Source organism: Mustela erminea, chromosome 19, assembly GCF_009829155.1.
Source record: "Mustela erminea isolate mMusErm1 chromosome 19, mMusErm1.Pri, whole genome shotgun sequence".
Classification (NCBI taxonomy): domain Eukaryota; kingdom Metazoa; phylum Chordata; class Mammalia; order Carnivora; family Mustelidae; genus Mustela; species Mustela erminea.
The window spans coordinates 18135519-18156621 of record NC_045632.1 but is presented as its reverse complement, the minus strand read 5'-3'; the positions used below and the strand labels follow the sequence as shown (position 1 = coordinate 18156621).

Below are 21103 nucleotides of genomic sequence, written 5' to 3'. Positions count from 1 at the left end.
TCTGATTCTTCCTCACAGAATCCCAGGGTGCCCAAAGACTCCCTCCCACTTAGCTGTTTCTGGGTCCATGATCTCCCAGAACCCCACATAGCCCTGCCCCCTCAGCCGAGAGATCTGGAATAACTCAACAGTGTTTTTGTGTGCCGTGTTTATTTGGGGGCAGTAGTGGAGAGAAGTCTGACCCCTCGGGTAGGGCACTCTGAGGATCTGTATCTTGGTGGGAGTAGGAATAGGGTGCTGGGGAGGTATCAGGAATGACTGGATCCAGGCATCAGGTTGTTGACTGCTGCAATGTGGGCTCATTTGTAATATGGCCTCTGTGTGTGGAGGTCACTATAGACATCTGACCTCTGACCTTGGAGCTCCTAATGGGAGGGACAGGGTGGGAACCGTTAGTGCGTAAGGTCCACTGAATAAACTTAAAAAAAAATTCAGCCTTCTCCCTGTGGCCTGTACGGCTCCTAGCAGCTTCTTCAGCCTTGCAGCCATGGAAAGGATCTGTATTTTAATCAACTGCATTTAGTGTTTCCCTGTTTCCTCTGCCTCATCATTATACACCAGCCTCAGGGCCTTTGCACAAGCTGTTCTCTCTGCCCAAACACCGCTTTCCTGGATATTCCCATGGATGGTTCCTTCTCCCCCTTCAAGTCTCAGCTCATGTCACTTCCTCAGAGAAGTGTTTCTTGATTTTGTCATCTAACTTCTCCCCACCACACACACACTCCAGGCCCTGGCACACCAGTTGTTATTTCCTCCTCAAATTATCTTATTTCTTAATTTGCTTCAGGTCCATCTCCTAGGATGTAAACTCTGTTGCTGTGTAGGGGCTCCACAAATTCCACCTAAGGATGAATAAATTGGAATAATGTCTTACCCTAAAATTTCATGGCCCCTGATGACTGAAAAGTTCCCTCATTCTTCTGGACCTCACAAAGCCAAACTCAAGAGGCTTATGCTTTACAAAGAGACTTTTTATCCACAAGTGACACAAAGCAAAGGTGGCTGCAAATAAGTAAGAGACTTCACAGAACAAAGCTTACAGTTTTGGGAAGAGGGGTCTAATGGCCCCAAGAGGCAGCCCTCAGACTGAGTCCCTGAAATCACATGCAAATGACTGGTCTAGATATGCACCTTTATGGGAAGGGGTCTGTTTGGCCTCCATTAGATTCTCACAGGAGTCCTTGACCCCCTAAAGAGTTGAGAAAGGCATTGATAAAGAGGCAAGCAATGGAAAGATAGCTCTGATTGGAGGTTTTGTTTTTGTTTTTGTTTTTGTTTGTTTTCTTGAGAGAGAGAGAATGTGTGTGCACACCTGGAAGGAAAGGATGGGGAGATTTTTTTTTTTTTAAAGATTTATTAGGGGCACCTAGGTGGCTCAGTGGGTTAAAGCCTCTGCCTTCGGCTCAGGTCATGATCCCAGGGTCCTGGGATCAAGCCCCACATGGGGCTCTCTGCTCAGCAGGGAGCCTGCTTCCTCGTCTCTCTCTCTGCCTGCCTCTCCGCCTACTTGTGATCTCTGTCTAATAAATAAATAAAATCTTTAAAAAATAAATAAATAAAGATTTATTTATTTGACAGAGAGCAAGAGTGGGAGGGGAGGGGCAGAGGGAGAGGGAGAGAGAGAATCCCAAGCAGACTCCCCACTGAGCACAGAACCAGCCAGGACTAGATCCCACAGTCCTGAGATCATGACCTGAGCCAAAATCAAGAGTCAGGTGCTTAACCCACTAAGCCATCCAGGTGCCCCTGCATGGTGGTTCTTAAGAAGGGTTTCAAGATCCCTGTACCACCCCTAGATTATACTCACAATTTCATAAATTTTTGTGTGGATTTTTCTGAGGAGTCTCTTGCTTTCGTCAGCTTCTCAAAGGGATACAGGATCTTCCAAAAAATTCTTAAAACTTCTCTTTTCAGATTACCAAATTAGGGCTGAATCATGTCCTCTGCCTTTCCAGAGCTTCTCCCGGAAATCATCCCGTCCCAAACAATTCCATGCCTGCCTTCTTGCTAAGGCCTGCATTTGCCCTGGCGAAGGTAAAGCCCTCCCTGTATTTCCTCACATGTTTTAAGCTGAGCATAAGGTCATTATTGATCATTGAAAGCAGTTTTGGGAGGCACTTGGGTGGCTCAGTCATTGGGCATCTGCCTTCAGCTCGGGTCATGATCCCAGGGTCCTGGGATCAAGTCCCTCCTCAGGCTCCCTGCTCTGTGGGAGGCCCACTTCTCCCATCTTCTCTCCCTGTGCTGTGTTCCCTCTCTCACTGTGTCTCTCTCTGTCAAATAAATAAAATCTTATAAGTAGTTTTTTTTTAAGATTTTATTTATTTTTTTGACAGAGAAAAATCACAAGTAGGCAGGGGGGCAGGCAGAGAGAGGGGGAAGCAGGCTCCCCACTGAGCAGAGAGCCTGACGCAGGGCTTGATCCCAGGACCCTGAGATTATGACCTGAGCCAAAGGCAAAGGCTTAACCCTCTGAGCCACCCAAGCACCCCAATAAATAAAGTCTTAAAAAAAAAAAAAGAAAGAAAGAAAAGAAAAGAAAGAAATTTTGGACAGATGCTCTCCAAGAGTCTTTGAGGGTTTGAAATGCTGCTGAGAAATTGGCTTTAGGGTCTAGGTTCTAGAAGGACTGGGGAAGTGTTTAAGACAGACACCCACAGGGTAGGAGTGAGATGTGAGGAAGAGAAGCAGGGTTTTCTCACCTGATAAGGCGACTCTGTCTCAGTGATGCGCTGTTTCCTGGTCACTGTTGGGGGGTTGGGGGGTAGTGCAGAATGCAGAGTTAAGGCGGTGAACCGGGATCCTTTTGCTGCTACAAAATCAGCCCTTCCATCATTGTCCCTTTGGCTGGTTGTGACTTGGGAGCTTACCCCTCCCTCAGAGAGGCCCAGGCTATCCCCTCCAGCCCCACTCACCCTCCACAGCCCCTCGCCCCCGAGGGAAGAGCCGGCCCAAGGAGTACACAGCCAAGGCAATGAGGAGGGTCAGCACCAGGTCCCCCAGCACAATCCCCGCCAGCACCCCGGGACTCATCACAGAGCAGTTGCATCCTGAGAATGTGAGACAGGGGTTGGGGGTTGTCACTGGGGGCTGGGAACTGGGAGGAGGTGTCAACAGGGGAAGGTTTGGAGAGCTTAGGGAACAGACAGAGATGGGGAGCTCTTTGGGAGGTAGGGAGGGGAACTACAGAGTCTAGGCCTACCGTCCTGTGCCTGGACAGAGCTGAAACCTGAGGAGAGAAAAAGAAGGTAAATTGAGGCAGGGGGTTGTGACTGGAGGGTGGGTGCAGAAGCTGGGGAGGATGGGTCCCGAGAGCCAGGAGATAAGAGTGGAAAGCCGTGTCTGGTGGGACCTGTGGGTCAGCGTCAAGGTCACTGACTGTGTTACTTCTACCCCGACTTGTCCTGTTGCAACACCAGTAGAGCCCCCCCACCCCGCTGCTACCAGAGGCCACATCTTGGGGTCTCAGGCTCTGAGAGACAGCCATAAGTTTTGGGGGGCTTGGGCTCTGCTTTCCCCCATCTCCCTCTTTGGTTCTCTCTCTACCCTGCTCCCTGCTCTGCCCCAAGCTGAGCCCAGGGACTCGGGGGGTGGCTGTGATAGCCCCCAACTCACCACCCACAGTCAGAAGGAGAGGCAGGAACAGGAGCCTGGTGGAAGGTCCAAGGACCCCCATGATGCAGGCAACACCGCTGGACATCGGAGTCCAAGGGCCAGTGGGATGTGGTGTTGCGTCCAAGTGAAGGAGGAAGTCTGAGGTGGGCGGTGGCAGGAGGGAGGAGGGGACAGTAGAGGAGGAGGGACAGAGACAGATAACGCCAGGAAGAAACAGGCCAAGACACCCCCAGGGGGCCATGCTGTAGCCCCTAACCACTGGACATAAAAGGGGAAAGGGTCCATGTGCCCAACTGAGGGCCAACCATCAGTGTACCAGGAAGTTAGTAGCTATGACTGAAGCCACCTTTGCCTCTTCCTGGCTGGGCAACCTTAAATAAGTCATCCAACCTCTCTGGGCCTCAGTTTCCTTATCTGTAAAATAAGGAGTAAAATAGTGCCTATTTTGTAGGGGTTTGTGGGGAGCAAATGGATTAATGTTTCTAGAACAGGGTCTGACGTCAGCTTTTTATAAGCACCAGCTATAATTATTTGATAATCAGAACTTTGTGATGTTTATAGGCTATTAAGAGAGCCCTCAGGATATGGGCACTAATGAGCTGCAGGCATTCTGTCCTAAGGTGTTAACCCTTTTAATCCCACAGCAGCCATCTGAGGTAGACGTTCTTGTCATCGTCATCCCCACTGTACAGAAAGGTGCAGACACTTGCCCAAGGTCACGTAGCAAATAAATTTGGTAAGGAAACACAGGACACAAAGACAGATATCTGACCCTTAGAGAGAAGGAAAAAAGAGCCAAGAGGAAAGATACGGAAGGAGAAAGGGGTGGGGAGGCCAAGAAGAAGAGAGAGGGATAGACAGGGACACAGATATAGACAGCACAGACACAGGATTGGGGGTTTGGAAGGAGGCGAGTGGGGGACAACATGCAGACCACTGGGCTGGGCTGCGCTGCACCACCGAATGAGGAAGTAGCTGGAAGTGAGGACGGAGGGAAGGTGACCCAGGAGGAGACTGGGACTTCAGCTGGGGCTGGCTAGGAGGAACCTGAGGTTAGGGCACTGGGGGGATGGGCCCAAGGCAGGAAGCTCCCCTCCCCCATCGGGGCGTCACACCCCATAGCTCCCTGGGCCTCGTCTCAGGAGAGAAAAGGGGAAACTGGATGCCTGTCATGGGACAGATTCTGAGTGGCCCTTCCTGGTGGGGGGATTTGGAAGCCAGAGGAGGGCCAGGGCCCAGTGGGAGGCAGCACTGGCTGCCATCAGCCGCGAGCACCCAGGCCTGGCTCAGTCTGGTCGCTAAAGAAACAACATCCCACCACCACCACCAGGCCAGTCCTGCAGTGGGCGCAGAGAGAACAGGCCCCAGAGGGGCCTCGAGATGGCGGAAGCTGAATGAGCCTCTTGGCTTTCAGAGAGCAAGGGAAGCTCTGAGCCTGAAGGGCTTCATCTGACTCCAGCACTCAGTGCTCTCGAGCTCACTCTGGCTGGGCTGGGGGAGCAGACTGTGGGGGGGACGGCTGCTATGGTCCAATTTTATTGTGAGGATTTTGTGAGGTCTATCAGAGTAATGTCTGCCTGGCATGTTCTATCTGCTCAGTGACTCTTAATCACCATCCTCCTCATTACTGTTATTGTTAGTATTTCAAGTCTCTAGTTCTGGGCTCACCTTGATAACCAACCTCCCTCAACCCCTCAGACTCGGCCTCCCGGTCTGATCCTCCCGACTCCAGCCAGGCCCGAGCTGTCCCCAGAAATAGCCCTTACACTCGTGCACCAACCAATCAAGCAAATGTGGCCATACAGCCGGGTGTGGGTCCTGGAGCCCCCCACCTTTTAGTGGCTGAGATGTGGGGAAGTCTGAGGTATCCCAAAGGAACAGATGGGTGGTGGCAGATATCTGGGGTGGGGGTGGGGGTGGGGGTGGGAGGGGGTGGGCTCTTTACCAACTAAAAATAAAGTATTAGGGCGCCTGGGTGGCTTAGTGGGTTAAGCCGCTGCCTTCGGCTCGGGTCATGATCTCAGGGTCTTCGGATCGAGTCCCGCATCGGGCTCTCTGCTCGGCAGGGAGTCTGCTTCTCTCTCTCTCTCTGCCTGCCTCTCTGTCTACTTGTGATCTCTCTCTGTCAAATAAATAAATAAAATCTTTAAAAAATAATAATAAAAATAAATAAAATAAATAAAAATAAAGTATTAAATATGTTAGCAACTGGTACGACTGTACTGGTACAGAGCACAGAACACTGATCCAGGCTGGTCGGCCTGGGCTCTCCGTGGGTGGATGGGCCATTGGATGAAAAAAGGGTGAGATGGAGGGCACCCAGCTGACTGGGAGACACCCCTCACCCAGTGCCAGGCTCCAGGAAGTAGGGCTGTTTCACGTCCCATGAGATCTGTGAAGTGTCTTAATCTGTCCTGGCAAGCAGCCCAAGAGTTGGGCAAGGCCCAGGCTGACTCTGCCAGAAAGCAGGCAATGTGGTGAGCCTGTGACAAGCTCGTCTCTGTGGAAGCGAGAGCCCCTCCCTACTCTCCCTGCTTCTACTTTTGCCCCCTACAATCCATCCTCCCCATAGTGGTCAGGGGAGGCTTTTTGAAAAGTCAGGGAACCAATTTTGTAAGTGGCTAAAAATTGTGAACAGATACATCACAGAAGAAGAGACCCGGATGGCCAATAAGCATGCGCGAAAGCATTCAACATCATTAGTCATTAGGGAAATATGAATTAAAACCACAATGAAATACCATTACACACCCACTGGAGTGACTAAAATGAAAAAGACTGACCCTCTCGAGTGTCCGCAGAGACGGGGAGCAATTGGAAATCTCACGCTGCTAGTGGAAATGGAAAACAGAACCACCACTTTGGAAAAGAGTTTGGTAGTTTCTCATAAAGGTAAATACTCACCTACTCAGAGATCCAGCAATCCCACAGAAGCAGGCATCTACCCCAGAGAAATAAAAACATATACTTACGTAAAGACCTGCCCATCTTTCTGTCCTCCCCTCCTACTCCTCTTTCCCTCGCTTCCCCTACTCCAGCTACACTGGCCTTCTGTTTCTTAAGTCAAGTTCATTCTCACCCCAGGGCCTTTGTACCTGCTGTTCCCCCTGCCTACGATGCTTTTCTCAAAGTTCAGGTACAGTCGGCCATTTCTCACCCTCCAGATATCAGCTCAAATGTTACACCCTCACAGAGGCTTCTCCTGCCCACTCAAGCCAACTCCCACCATCAATTTCATTTTCTTCCTGTATTTATCATACCTGAAGTTCTCTGAACTGTGTGATCCCATTTTTCCTGTCTGCTACTTTCTCTAGAATGGAACTCCATGAAAACAGGAACCTTCCTGCCTTGTTCACTGTTATATCCTCAGCACAGTAGGTGCTCAGTAAATACTCTTCCAATATTGCAATAAACGGCCACCAGTAATGCGTTGGATGAAGGATGGCTCTCGAACCCTGCAGAGGTCTAAGGGATCCCAGACGTGCCCACCATTTCTTTTTGAATTGATCACTTGTCAGATAAGAATACTAGTGTCTGCCAATATCCTCATGCTTCTTCTTCCATGAAATTTTCAGCAGGGCATCTGCCCACCAAACTAGAGACTGTATTTTCTGGCTGCATTTGTGTGTAGAGTGGTCATAGAACTTTGTTCTGGCTGATGAGCAATGTGGGAATAAATGAGCAATTTAGAAGTCCTAACCTTTGCGGACGGGATGTACTCCACTCTTCCTGATTTCCTCATTCCCTGGAATTTGAAGGTAGGAATCTTAGAACAAGTAGATGAGGGCAACATCATCAAAATGAAAGAGGGAGAAGACAGAAGAAGCCTCAGTGCATTTTGCTTTGACAAAGAACGTGGTGGAAGGGCCCTAACATTCTTGAACACATCCCCTTTGCTGTTTAAGTTAGTTAGTGCTTCTACTGTATGCAGTGAAGAACGTGTCTGCCTCATCTGGGTCAGGCGTAACCTTGGTTTAATGACCAGAGCCAGGAGGTGGGTGTAGGTAGCCTCAATTTGTGGAAGGAGTCCTAAGACAGTCACAGTGCGGGCAATTGTAAGCCAGGTAGCCTGCCTGGAAAAGGCACCTCTTTCTTCTTCTCACTTTCAGATAAAATTCTGATGTGAATACCTAACTATTTCCAGATAAAATACAATGCTACATAACCACACAGGGGAGGAGAATGAGTGGGAAAGGATGGGCCCAAGTTGGATGGTTGTCGGGGGGTAGATAGACTGTAGAGGACTCCTCATACTCTTTTATGTTTCGTCTTTTCAAAATTCTCTAAATTAAAAATTTCTTGAGGGGCACCTGAGTGGCTCAGTCAGTTAAGCATCTGCCTGCGGTTCAGGTCAAGGTTTCAGGGTCCTGGCAGACTAGCTGCTCGGCAGGGTGTCTGCTTCGCTCTCTCATTCTCCCTCTGTGCTCTCTCTCTCTCAAAGAAATAATAAAATCTTTTTAAAAGGGGGGGTACCTGCGTGGCTCAGTCAGTAGAATGTTTGCCTTCAGCTCAGAGCATGATCTTGGGGTCTTGGGATCAAGCCCCATGCCAGGCTCTCTGCTCAGTGGGGAGTCTGCCTCTGCCTCTCCCTCTGTGCTCTCTCTCTCTCTCAAATAAAAAAATAAAAATTGAAAAAACTTCTCTATTTTTCTTGTGGTGAAGATTACATGGCTGTATGCACTTGTCAAAACTCACAAAACAATATACTAAAAAGGATGTATTTTACTCTATGTAAATTCTACCTGAAAAAAAAAAAACTGTTTTAAAGAGATGAAAATTGTAAGCACCAAAAGAACTAGTAAAGAGGTTTCATGATATCTTTATTTCCTACCAGTTTCAATGTTAACAAGTAAACAGATGTTTCCCACTTTGACTTCTGGGAAAATGCTGGCAAATACTGACTTGCAAGGTGAATGAAGCAGGATCCCGGTGATGGGCATTGTTTTCTCCCCTTCTATTAAAATAGAATTTGTAATTGGGTGTCTGGTCTCCTAGCCAAGGCTATGTTTCTCAGCCTCTTTGGAGGCCAGTGAGGCCTTGTCACTGTCTTCTGGCCAGTGGAACGTGGGAAGAAACAACTTCCAGGTTGTGTCCCTCGAGGCAAAGATGTGGGCTCCCTTTCTTTGTCCTTCCTCTTGGCAGGAACATGACCCTGACACTGGGCATGGACAGACATCCTAGACCACAAAAACTGACTTTTTATTTGTGAAATGAAGGTCTTTAAAATATAATTAGAGCAATGGTCCATGGGTATATTAATTGTGGTTCATCTATGTCATAAATGCAGTCATTATAAATGAATTAGAATTCTTTAAGCTCATTTGAAGGGATTTTAATTGAGAAAAGTAAGGTAGGGAGAAGAGAATATAGTATGAGGCCAAACAGTGACCAGAAGAATCCCTTGTAAACATGTAGATATATGTTTGCATATTGAGAGGTGATGCATAAAGTTGTGGAAGGAGACACCTCAGGCTGCCACCATTGGTAACACTGGTGACCTGGGTCAGGATAGGAGATCGGGGAGGGTAAGAGGAAAACAGGGTTGCAACTGAAAGAAATAGATGATAACAATAATGTATATAACAAGATGCCTTTTAAATCAAATTATGCATGTAAAATTGTGTTTATCTACACAGCATAAATTGAATGACATTCAAGAGAATATCAACAGTGGAATCTCTGGGTGGTGAGATTTAGGTTGCTTCTGTTTTCTTTATTTTTAAAATTTCTGTTTTTACAGGGAGTATTTTTTTTTTAAGATTTTATTCATTTATTTGACAGACAGAGATCACAAGTAGGCAGAGAGGCAGGCAGAGAGAGGAAGGGAAGCAGGCTCCCTGGGGAGCAGAGAGCCTGATGCAGGGCTTGATCCCAGGTCCCTGAGATCATGACCAGAGCCGAAGGCAGAGGTTTTAACCCACTGAGCCACCCAGGAGCCCCATACAGGGAGTATTTTTAACTTGTATAATCATTAAAAAATTTTTAATTTCAGAAAACACAACAAATACATAAAGGCAAACTTGCAGGGGGATAAAAAGACAGGACTTCTGCTGCCAGTAATGGTGGTCTAAGAAACCAGAAAGCACCATCTCACTGAGGAACAAATGAAAATGCAGGATGAAATATATGGGAAGAGTTACTCTAAGTAGCAAAGCACTGGTAAGAGGGTAAGGAAATACTACCCCAAATCCAAAATAAAACAAGAGAGGAACCCAGAGCGCAAATGCCTTTGGAAGAAATGCTTTCACATTGTTCTAAGGGCATTTTCCAATCCAGAAGACAGTTTGGGACTAGAGAGGCAGAAGTAAATGCCCAGACCCACCCTGACCGGAGAGTCTGAACATAAGCTCTTCATTTTAAGCTGGGATCTGAATGCTGTTGCACTCAAGGTAAGAGTGAGCTCGAAGTCACGTAGCCTTCATGTGAACTAATAGCTTATCCTTATATGCCCTAAGCCAGGTAAACCTAAGTCTTGTCCTGGATTAATATCTCCTCTGGAGTAACGTACAACTGTATTTGGTCTTCAAAGTCTTCCTACAAGTCTAAGACAACATGAACAAGAATAAGCAGAATCAATAGATATGACAATGTACATGCAAATACTTCAGATTTCTGACCATATCATATACACAAGTTTTCGTCCTGCCCCTTTTTGTAAATTATTTATATGAACCCGGAACGAGCACCTATATTCCCTGTTCATCTGTGACCTGACCTTGCTGTCAGACCTCTGCTCTTTGCCCTGGAAAGGAACCAAGGAGACAACCGTCACACTACAGAGGGTAAAATAAATCAGACACCAAAGCTAAGATTTCATTTCTCAGTTCACCTATGCTAAGAGCGAGCTGTGGGGTGAGTCCGTTTCCCCTTTCTTCTTCCCACTGCCTGGAATGCGGATGTGGTGGGAGCCATCTTGGACCACGAAGGTCAGGCTGTTCCCCAAGTGATGGCAAAACCATAGGTTAAAGCAGCCTGGATCTCTGATACCATGAAGCCCTGGACTGTTTATACTTGGTTTATTGGTGAGAGAGAAATAAACTTCTACTTTGTTTAAGCCACTGTTATGTAGAATTCTGTAATAGGGTTCATATCCTGCTAACCTATGTCCTACCTAAGTGCTCGTTACCCATGAGCGATTTCTCCTGTTTCTAAAACTCCCTTAGAAATATCAGTCTTGGGGGGCCTGGGTGGCTCAGTAGGTTAAAGCCTCTGCCTTCAGCTCAGGTCATGATCCCAGGGTCCTGGGATCAAGCCCCGCATCAGGCTTTCTGCTCAGCAGGGAGCCTGCCTCCCCCTCTCTCTGTGCCTGCCTCTCTGCCTACTTGTGATCTCTGTCAGTCAAACAAATAAATAAAATCTTTAAAAAATATATCAGTCTTACTGGGTTTGTAATATTATATCCTCTGAAGTTTTTGAACTTTTATTCACTCATGCATGTATTCATTTATTCAACACTATCTGTCCAGGCCCCTGGATGGGTGAAAGACATGTAATGATGAACAAAACTGCCCTCACAGAGCTTACATCCTATGTGGAGGGAGACAGGCAATACACAAGAAAACTAAATAAATAAAACTCTCCTATTTTCAGAGATACCACTTTCTAAAATGTGCAGCAGAGACTGGCTAATTTATCACTAAAATGGCTTCCCTTTGCTCCTTTGCCCACAGCTGGACATTTCCCATCATCCCTTGCAGTCAGGTATGTGAGCCAACAGCACGTGAGCAAATGCGTTTCATTGGACCTCCGGGTGTCACCCTAAAAACCTCCCACTTGTGACCCTCACTTCTTTCAACAACCACTATTAGAGAGGATGGGGGGGGGGGGCAGGGAGGCGCAAGCCAACTAAAGTTGCCCAGAGCCAACCGATGGAAGGAGCCTGATTCCCTGGGTGACTCAGCCGCAGATCCTGACTGCATCACACTATGGTGTGAAGGAAATATAGACTGTACTAAGCCACTGAAATCTGGGGGTTCCTTGGTTAACGGTAGCTAGTAATTTACCTTACCTAACACACTCCATAAAGCAGAGACTCTGGAAGACTACAAAAACGGCTCCAATTTTTCACCCCTCTCCCTGCCTCCTGCCATCTGACTTTACCACAACTTTCTTCAAGGGTGGAGTCTATTCCACTCCCCCCACCCCCTCACTGCCCTTGAATCTGAGCAGGTGTTGGGAACCGATGAGGTCAAAAGAATGTGGAAGAAGGAAATGGAGTGACAGTTGCCATCAACAGCTGATACAGGCTCTCTGACCAAATAAATTCAGGAAAAAAAAAATGCCCTGGAACTTTTGGGACACATGGTCTGGGAGAAAGAAGCCAGCTTCCATGTGAGAGCACCATGCTGGAGTGGCCCCGTGTGTTTGCTCTGATCAACAGCCCACTGGCCTTTCATCTGACAGTCAACATTGCCAGCTATATGAGTGAGCCACCTTGGCTACCCGGACCAGTTGAGTTTTCTTTTCTTTTCTTTTCTTTTTAAGATTTTATCTATCTATCTATCTATCTATCTATCAGAGAGAGAGAGTGAAAGAGCACAGCAAGGAGAGTGGCAGGCATAGGGAGAAGCAGGCTCTGTGCTGAGCAAGGAGCCCCATGCAGGACTCAATCCCAGGACCCTGGGATCATGACCTGAGCCAAAAGCAGCTGCCTAACCCACTGAGCTACCCAGGCATCCCTCCAGTTGAGTTTTCAAATGCCTCCAGTCCCACTCAGCATCTGACTTCAACCATATGATGGACACCAAGTGAGCACAGCCCAGCCCCACTGAGCCCTTCTTGAATAACTGATCCATAGAGTCAGAGGAAAAAGAAAATGGTTGGTTTAAGCTGCTTAATTTTTGGACAATTTGTTATGTAGCAAAAGATAACTGAAACACTAGGGTTGCAAACTCTACCCTAACCTGCATGCTACAGTAGCCAGACATGTAATGTAAGCCAGTGAGCAGGGCCTGGTGTGGGATAACAGAGCATGGTGGGGGACCCTGATTTACAGGGAATCCATGCTGTGCTGATCGAGGCTGTATTTACCCCCAGAACTGTTCATATTCCCCTTTCTGCCTGCATCCCAGCCACAGTTCCCAGTCTCCCCCTTTATCTGGATTTATCTGGGGTTCTGCCAGTGGGAAGCAGTGACAGGAGCCTGAAGAGTGGGAGGAAGGGGCCATGGCAATTCATCCCTCTCCCCGTGGTTGTGCCTCCTCACAGCTCCAGCCAGCCTGACAGTCCCACTGGGCCTCCAGTTTCTTTTAGGTGACTTTGTCTCTGGGCTTTCCTGATGCCACCTCCTCCCTTTCTTCCTCCAGCCTGGAGCGACAGTGGCTTCCCACTGTTGCTAATTTCTGATTGCTTCGCTGGCTCCCGCTTAGCCCCCCATCTCCTCCATCTGGTGCATAACCATCTCCATGCGTCAACATCCCTCTGTTCTAATATCTGTATCTTCATCAGGCCCTCACAGGTAGAGCAGCTCCTGCCCACTGTGCCCAAACAGACAAGTGGGCTCCATGTTGTCAGATAACCCAACATGGCAGAAGGCAAACACCAAGAGTGTTGTGGGGTGTTCTGAATTTTCAAATGCTGTGGCTGCCAGTGGTCCTCTTACTTCAGAGAGGACAGAAGCGACAGGAGAGACAGAGGAGAGTACTTACTGGGTCAGTGAACAAACCTTTACTGAGAACCTACTGTGTACTGTGTGCAGGTGCTGTGTGAGGAGCTGGGGACAAAGTGGTAAACCAGAGAGGGGAGTCCCTGCCCTGTGTGCTTCCGTTACGGTAGAGGAAACAGAAAAGCAAATGGAGACAAAGGACAGCATGTGGAACATGCCAGGAAGGAGGAAAGGCGGGTGATATTGTGTGAATGGGGGTACAGGGGAGTCAGGCTTTAGTTGCAGTGACACGATGGCAGCAATGAGATGGGGCATCTGAGCTGAGAGTCCTCAAGGACAAGAGAGTCAGGCTGACGAAGATCTGGGAGAACCATGTTCCCAGAAGAGGGAATGGCCATCACAAAATCCCCGAGCCAGGAAAGAGCTGGAAGTGTGTGAGGAACAGCGAGAAGGGATGGCTGGGGCAGAAGGAGTGAAAGGGAGGGTGAAGGACTATGTGGGGTTGGGGAGGGGGTGCACTGGCCACAGGAAGGAGCTTGGATTTTAATGTAAGTGCAATGAAAAGCCGCTGGAAGATTTTAAGAAGGGAAGTAGTATGATCTATGTTTTTGAAAGACAATTCCCCGCCACCACCACAAAGTGTTGTATGAGGACTGCAAATAGGACACAAGATTAGAGGCAGGGAAACCAGTCTGTAAGCAATTGTGGTGGCCCAGGTGGTACACTGAATGGGGTTTGGACCAGGGTGTTAACAGTGGAGCAGTGAGAAGTGGGTGGGTTTGGGAGAGCTGTGTCACAGAAACCAGAAGGGGAGTTTTCAGACAGGACTGGTCTGGAGGACTTGTTAAAATGCAGACTGCTGGGTCTTGTCCCTAGAGATTACAGTTCAGTGGGTCTAGAGCAACATAATTTGCATTTCTAACAAGTTGTCATATGATGCTGCTACTGCAGACCCAGATATCACACTTTGAAAACCACTAGGTGTAAAACGATGCTTTCTAATAGAAATATAATGTAAGCCATGTGCATCATTTAAAAATTGGGGGGGGGGGCACCTAGCTGGCTCAGTCGGAAGAGCTCGTGAGTCTTGATCATGGGAGCCATGAGTTCGAGCCCTGTGTTGGGTGTAGAGATTACTTAAATAAATTTAAAAATAAAATAAAATAAAATTTTCCAGTAGCCACAGTTAAAAAGAAAAAAACAGGTGAAAGTATTTTAATAAAATAGTCCAGTCATATGTTTTATTATTAATACATCCCAAATACTCTTGTTTCAGCAAGTTGACAATGTTTTTTTAAAATTTTTTTTTAAATCAGGGGTGCCTGGTGGCTCAGTGGATTAAGCCACTGCCTTCGGCTCAGGTCATGATCTCAGTGTCCTGGGATCGAGCCCCGCCTTGGGCTCTCTGCTCAGCAGGGAGCCTGCTTCCTCCTCTCTCTCTGCCTGACTCTCTGCCTACTTGTGATCTCTCTCTCTGTCAAATAAATAAATAAAATCTTAAAAAAAATTTTTTTAATCGATTTATTTACTTGAGAGAGAGAGAGAGGACAAACAGGAGGGGCAGAGAGAGAAGAGAGAATCTGAAGCAGACTCCATGCTCAGCAAGGAGCTCGAGATGACGACCTGACCCAAAACCAAGAGTGGGATGCTTCCCTGCCACCCCGGCACCCCTACCTATTACCAATGTTTTAAAAACTCTTGAGATATTTTACATTCTTTTTCTTTTTTTAGTAATAAGTCTTCGAAATCCCAGTGTGTGTTTATACTTACAGCACATCTAAATTAGGACTAGTTAAACCTTCAGTACCCTGTGTAGCTAGTGCCTACCATACTGGACAGCACAGGATAGGCCGGCTGTTGCAGAACCAGCGTTAAGGACAGAATTGCCTCTTGAGTTTAGCTACATGGAAGAGTTTTAGCAACACAAAAGTGTCGAGATTTTTTGTGAAACAGAGGGAAAGATGGGGCACCTGGGTGGCTCAGTGGGTTAAGCTGCTGCCTTCAGCTCAGGTCATGATCTCAGGGTCCTGGGATCGAGCCCCACATCAGGCTCTCTGCTCAGTGGGGAGCCTGCTTCCCCCCGCCCCTGCCTGCCTCTGCCTACTTGTGATCTCTCTCTCTCTGTGTCAAATAAATAAATAAAATCTTAAAAAAAAAAAAGGGTGCCTGGGTGGCTCAGTGGGTTAAGCCGCTGCCTTCGGCTCAGGTCATGATCTCAGGGTCCTGGGATCGAGTCCCACATCGGGCTCTCTGCTCAGCAGGGAGTCTGCTTCCTCCTCTCTCTCTCTGCCTGCCTCTCTGCCTACTTGTGATCTCTCTCTGTCAAATAAATAAATAAAATCTTTAAAAAAAAAAAAAAAAAAAACAGAGGGAAAGAGATGGAGGGAGAGCATGTAGACACTTCCCTTCTAAAGTTTGGCTGTGTTACTATAATGGATGGATCAGGCTGACAACACTGAAACCCAACACTGGATATTCATATCACAAACACAAAAGAAGCATCCAGACATTATTATGTGTCTCCTGACTGAAGAACTCAACATTACCCATCACCACCCTACTCTTACCACCCGGCTGGCTCAGTGGGTGAAGTCTCTGCCTTCAGCTCCAATCACGGTCTCAGGGTCCTGGGATCAAGCCCCACATCAGGCTCTCTTCTCAGCAGGGAGCCTACTCCCCACACACCTCGCCTGCCTGTCTACTTGTGATCTTTCTCTCTGTCAAATAAATAAATAAAATCTTTTTAATTAATTAATTAATTAATTAAACCTGAATCTGACCCAGCCTCTAGATCTACCAGTTTGCAGGACATAAAGGGGACAGAAGAACATAATAAAGGACACCAACAAATGCAACCAGCCAAATCAGACTGTGCGATAAATGAGAGGGAGGGGGAACCACCCTAGAATAAAAAACTTAAACAGGTGCCAACAAAATGCAATGCGTAGATCTTGTTTGGATTCTAATATAAGCCAATCAACAGTTAAGACATTTCTAAGACAATCAGGGAAATTTCGGGACAAGTTGGGTATTAAATAAAATTAAGAAATGATTTGTTGTTGGGTGCGCTAAAGGTTTTTTTTTTTTTTTAAGAAACTTGTATTTTAGAGATACATAAAGAAGTATTTATGGATGAAAGCATATGATGTCTGGGATTTTGCTTTAAACTAATTCTGCGGGGAGGGAGGCAGAAAAATACAACAAGATTGGCCATATGTTGATAATTGCTGAAAAAAGGTGATGGGTACCTGGGGGATCATTATACTATTCTGTTTTTATGCATCGTTGAACATTACCATAATAAGGTGGAGTTTTTGGTTTTTTGCTTTTAAAGGGGGTCGAGAAGTAGCTGTGAAGGAAGAGAGAAAAGAAGGGGAAGGGATTTTTCCTCTTTTAAGACTAAGCGCTATGAACAGGCTCGAGAGTTGACAGGGGATAGTGGCGATTGAGGAGATCCGCAGGCTGGCTCCAGGACATTTACAGCTGTGGGGGTCTCGCTGGTTCTTAAAGGACCCCCGCCCTCCCCCCACATAACCCCGCCCCCTGCTGCTTCAAAGCGGCTGCGACTCCTGGGACAGAACAGTGGCCTATACCCACCTGCTAAGGTCCATCTGGCTTGACCAGCCCCCCGCGCTTGCGCAGCAGTCCCCCCACCGGTCGCCGGGCTCAGTTCCCACATCCCACAATCCCCCGCGCCGCTCTGGAGGCGCGCTCTAAGAGGGGGAGAGGCCTCTTCAGCCCCCAGATTTGAGCAAGGTGAGGCAGAGGGTGTCGCGTAGCCTTCTGGGAAATGCAGTGGGCTTGGTAGGCCAGAACCACCGTTTAACCCACGCACGAGACTACGTGCCCCACAATGCACCGCGCGCGCTGTGGCTGAGCGGTGTGTTGCTGCCCCCACGTGGCAGATGAGCGGTTATGTCTAAACCAGGGAATAGTTCTGAGAGGAGCAGAAGCCGCCAGGACTGGGGAAAGCTGAGGGTTGCCCTGGAAACCTCTGAGGAGGTCAGTCCAGAGGGAAGGGGCCCCGCCACTGGCCCAAGGAAGAATGGTAGTCGTGAATAAGTTGGAGGTAGGGCCCACTATGAAGATTAAATGAAATGAGGACAGAACGGGGCGTGGGTGGCTCAGTGGGTTAAGCCTCTACCTTTGCTCAGGTCATGATCTCAGGGTCCTGCGATCGAGTCCCTCATCGGGCTCTCTGCTCAGCAAGGAACCTGCTTCCCCTTCTCTCTCTGCCTGCCACTCTGTCTACTCTCTCTCTCTGTCAAATAAATAAATAAAACCTTTTTTTAAAGATTTTATTTATTTATTTGACAGAGAGAGATCATAGTAGACAGAGAGGCAGGCAGAGAGAGAGAGAGGGAAGCAGGCTCCCTGCTGAGCAGAGAGCCTGATGCGGGACTCGATCATAGGACCCTGAGATCATGACCTGAGCCGAAGGCAGCGGCTTAATGCACTGAGCCACCCAGGCGCCCCAATAAATAAAATCTCTAAAAGAGAGAGAGAAATGACAGAACTGTTGGCTGTATATTACTGTTATCATTACAGCTAGTACTCATAGAGCAAGTACTTACATGTGAACCACTGCTTCCAGCTTTGTACATGAATTATCTCATTTAATCCTCCCAACAAGCCATTTGAGGTACTTTTGAGAAAGAAATTGAGGCTCGAAGAAGGGAATAACTTGCCCAAAGTCAGTTCAGCTGGTCAGTGGCAGAGCTGGGGTATGAACTTAGGCTGTCAGTCTTCCCAGTAGGTGCTTTTCTTCACTAAGACCGTAACAACCTCTGATCGCTCTGTTAAATTAGCCCGAGATTGTAATTAGGACATGAATCAACTCAAAATGGCCATTTGCATGTGGATCTCTGAGTTGGGGATTATGAGTTTCTGCCCAAATTTGTGATTTAGCCTTGCTCCGGGACAGAGTTTACAATCAGCATAAATTTATAATTAGCACATGAATCAGCACAGTATCTGTTCACAGAGCTCAGATTTCTGATTAGCACTTGAATCAACAGCCATTTGTGTTAGAAGCTGGAATCATTAGTTTCAGATTAGCACACAGATCTGTGCATACTGGGATTATATTCACACCTAGAAAGCCCCACCCCCTTCTGGGCCAGGTGACCTCCTCCTTAAATGTTGTCCTCATCCTTTCACTGAACCTCCACCCCCAACCCCACCATCATGCACTGGCGGGTAGACTTGGGGATGTCCTTGTTCCTCTCCTCTCCTCCATCTTGTTCGTAATGGAATATCACAGCGCCAAACACAGTTCAGAAATTACCTATTCTCTTTCTGCCTTATGAGGAGACAAAACACCAAAGCCTGGACCATATCTGATTCACAGGTACGTTCCCTGCATCAGGTCTGGCACACAGCAAGGGCTCAATAAATGCTTGGAGAGAGAATGCTTGGGGATGATGCACTCACCATCCTCTTTCTGCATCGACCTAAACATTTATCAAGTCAAGCCAGATTCACTTTGCCCTCAAAGAAGTAAAATTTGTGGTCAGCCCAAAGGCAAAAGCCCAGTATAGGTGGGTGGGTGGGTGGTCAGGGTGGGGCCGAGACGTGTCCCTGGAGCGAGATTTGGTGTAGCGATGGAAGGAGATCCCACTGCCTATTCTGGCTGCCTGCCCTGAGCTTGTATATCTGGTGATGGTTGATGTTGGGTCCATTATAATCCATACACTCTGCATAATCGTGACTGGGAGGAAGCTACCCAGCCTGGGAAGAAATTCTCAGCCCTCCTTGCATCCGGGATGGCCATGTGACTAGTTCTTTCCAGTAAAATATGGACAGAAGGGAGGTTTATTGAAGTTTTTTTCTGGGGCCAGTTTTTTAAGATGGTGAACCTTCTCCACCCTGTCTCCTCCCATTTGCCAGGTGGAAGCAGATAATTCTGAGCCCCAGGAAATAATGGAGGGAGAAGATTAACAAGTCTGCTGTGTGAGTCACCAGATGGAGGACAGCTGCCAACCAAGCAGGACACCTGTGGCAAGAAATCAACTATTGTATGAAGTCACTGAAATCAAGAGGGTTCTTTGTTACAGTAGCTGACATTGTACGCACGGATACTCTGACCCTTCCTCTCTGGTCCCCTGATAACAGTAAACCTTGGAAACCCACCTGTCATTCTGCCACATGAACCTCTAATCCCCAGTTGTGGTGTCCAGGCTTTCACATAGCAGTTTCATACAGTGGCCCAAAGGCTTTATGTTTACTAATTAAAAATTACCAGTATAGGGGTGCCTGGATGGCTCAGTGGGTTAATGCCTGTGCCTTCGGCTCAGGTCATGATCCCAGGGTCCTGGGATCGAGCCCCACATCAGGTTCTCTGCTTGGCAGAGAGCGTGCTTCCTCTTCTCTCTGTGCCTGCCTCTCTGCCTACTTGTGATCTCTGTCTATGAAATAAATAAATCTGAAAGAAAAAAAAGAATGTGTTCAAATTTTTAAAAAAATTACCAGTATATTCCCCTCCATTCTTTGCACAAATGTAAACTTTCTCCTATGTACTTATGGAAGTTCTCTTCCAGGATGACAGTTGGAAGTCATTAAAGCAGACCTCAAGCATTGAGTTAGGTCTTTGACCATCATTAAGCAGAGCCTCATACACAGGATCTTGTGGTTGCCCTGAAAAAAAGTCCATGCTTGCCAGAAACCCATCAGTCTGATTTAGGGTGGCTAGGTATATGTTTGGGAGGGTAGGGAGGATATACACATCTTCCTGCCTGTCTCTTTTGACCCATCTGTACGGGAATGCACCTTCAGACCTAATCTTTTTTTTTTTTTTAAGATTTTATTTATTAAAAAAAATTTTAGGGACGCCTGGGTGGCTCAGTTGGTTGAGCAGCTGCCTTCGGCTCAGGTCATGATCCCAGCGTCCTGGGATCAAGTCCCACATTGGGCTCCTTGCTCCGCAGGGAGCCTGCTTCTCCCTCTGACTCTTCCTTCCACTCTGTCTGCCTGTGCTCGCTCTCACTCACTCTCTCTCTGACAAATAAATAAATAAAATCTTTAAAAAAAAATAAAAAAAAAGATTTTATTTATTTATTTGACAGAGATCACAAGTAGGCAGAGAGAGAGAAGGGGAAGCAGGATCGCTGCTGAACAGAGAGCCTGATGCGGAGCTCAATCCCAGGACCCTGGGATCATGACCTGAGCCAAAGGCAGAGGCTTAACCCACTGAGCCACCTAGGCACTCCCAGACCTAATTTTTAAAGTAGGGTCCTGGGTGTGCCTGTCTGGCTCAGTCGGTTAAGCATCTGCCTTCGGCTTTGGTCTTGATCCCAGGGTTCTAGGACTGAGCCCCACATAGAGATCCCTGCTCAGTGGAGAGCATGCTTCTCCCTCTCTGTTTCCCCTGCTTATGCCTTCTCTGTGTGTGTGTGTCAAATAAATAAATAAAATCTTTAAAAAATAATAAAGTGGGGACGCCTGGGTGGCTCAGTTGGTTAAGCGGCTGCCTTCGGCTCGGGTCATGATCCCAGCGTCCTGGGATCGAGTCCCATATCGGGCTCCTTGCTCGGCAGGGAGCCTGCTTCTCCCTCTGCCTTTGCCTACCACTCTGTCTGCCTGTGCTCCTGCTCTCTCTCTCTCTCTAACAAATAAATAAATAAAAAAAAAAATCTTTAAAAAAAAAAATAAATAAATAAATTTAAAAAAAAAAAATAATAATAATAATAAAGTGAGTTCCTAGTCCCCAGTACTGATTCGTGTGCTAATTACAAAGCTGAGCTAATTCCAGTGAACACCGGAGGCTGGACTTGGGTTGGTGGGTATTAGTTGAGGATAAAGAGACCCCACCTCTATCCATCACTGCTCAAACAACCCCCAATTTGAAAGGTGCCTGAATTTATTTATAAACTCTTTTTCTGACAG

General features: G+C 47.4%; 1 protein-coding gene across 3 annotated transcripts; it reads right to left on the bottom strand.

Annotated features, from left to right (window-relative positions):
- Nucleotides 1–131: 131 nt before the first annotated feature.
- TYROBP (transmembrane immune signaling adaptor TYROBP) lies at nucleotides 132–16913 on the bottom strand. 3 transcript variants are annotated; one of them, XM_032323772.1, is made up of 5 exons: nucleotides 3616–3774; nucleotides 3203–3229; nucleotides 2916–3050; nucleotides 2703–2746; nucleotides 132–365 (listed from the first exon to the last, which is right to left on the bottom strand). In XM_032323772.1, exons 1-5 carry the CDS (start codon nucleotides 3698–3700, stop codon nucleotides 300–302), a joined length of 357 nt encoding a protein of 118 aa, XP_032179663.1. In that variant the 5' UTR covers nucleotides 3701–3774; the 3' UTR covers nucleotides 132–299. The 3 variants fall into 3 exon arrangements, with proteins under 3 accessions (XP_032179663.1, XP_032179666.1, XP_032179665.1); XM_032323775.1 differs by lacking the exons at nucleotides 3203–3229; nucleotides 3616–3774 and adding an exon at nucleotides 16817–16913; XM_032323774.1 differs by lacking the exon at nucleotides 3203–3229 and having other exon boundaries at nucleotides 3616–3759.
- Between the last annotated feature and the right edge of the window lie 4190 nt (nucleotides 16914–21103).

Coding starts and splice junctions, on each gene's coding strand:
- TYROBP (XM_032323772.1), bottom strand. CDS start 3,700: ATGTCCAGCGGTGTTGCCTGCATCATGGGGGTCCTTGGACCTTCCACC. Junction 3,230..3,615: donor TCTCCTTCTGACTGTGGGTG/GTGAGTTGGGGG, acceptor TTCTCTCCTCAG/GTTTCAGCTCTGTCCAGGCA. Junction 2,747..2,915: donor GGGGCGAGGGGCTGTGGAGG/GTGAGTGGGGCT, acceptor ACCCCCCAACAG/TGACCAGGAAACAGCGCATC.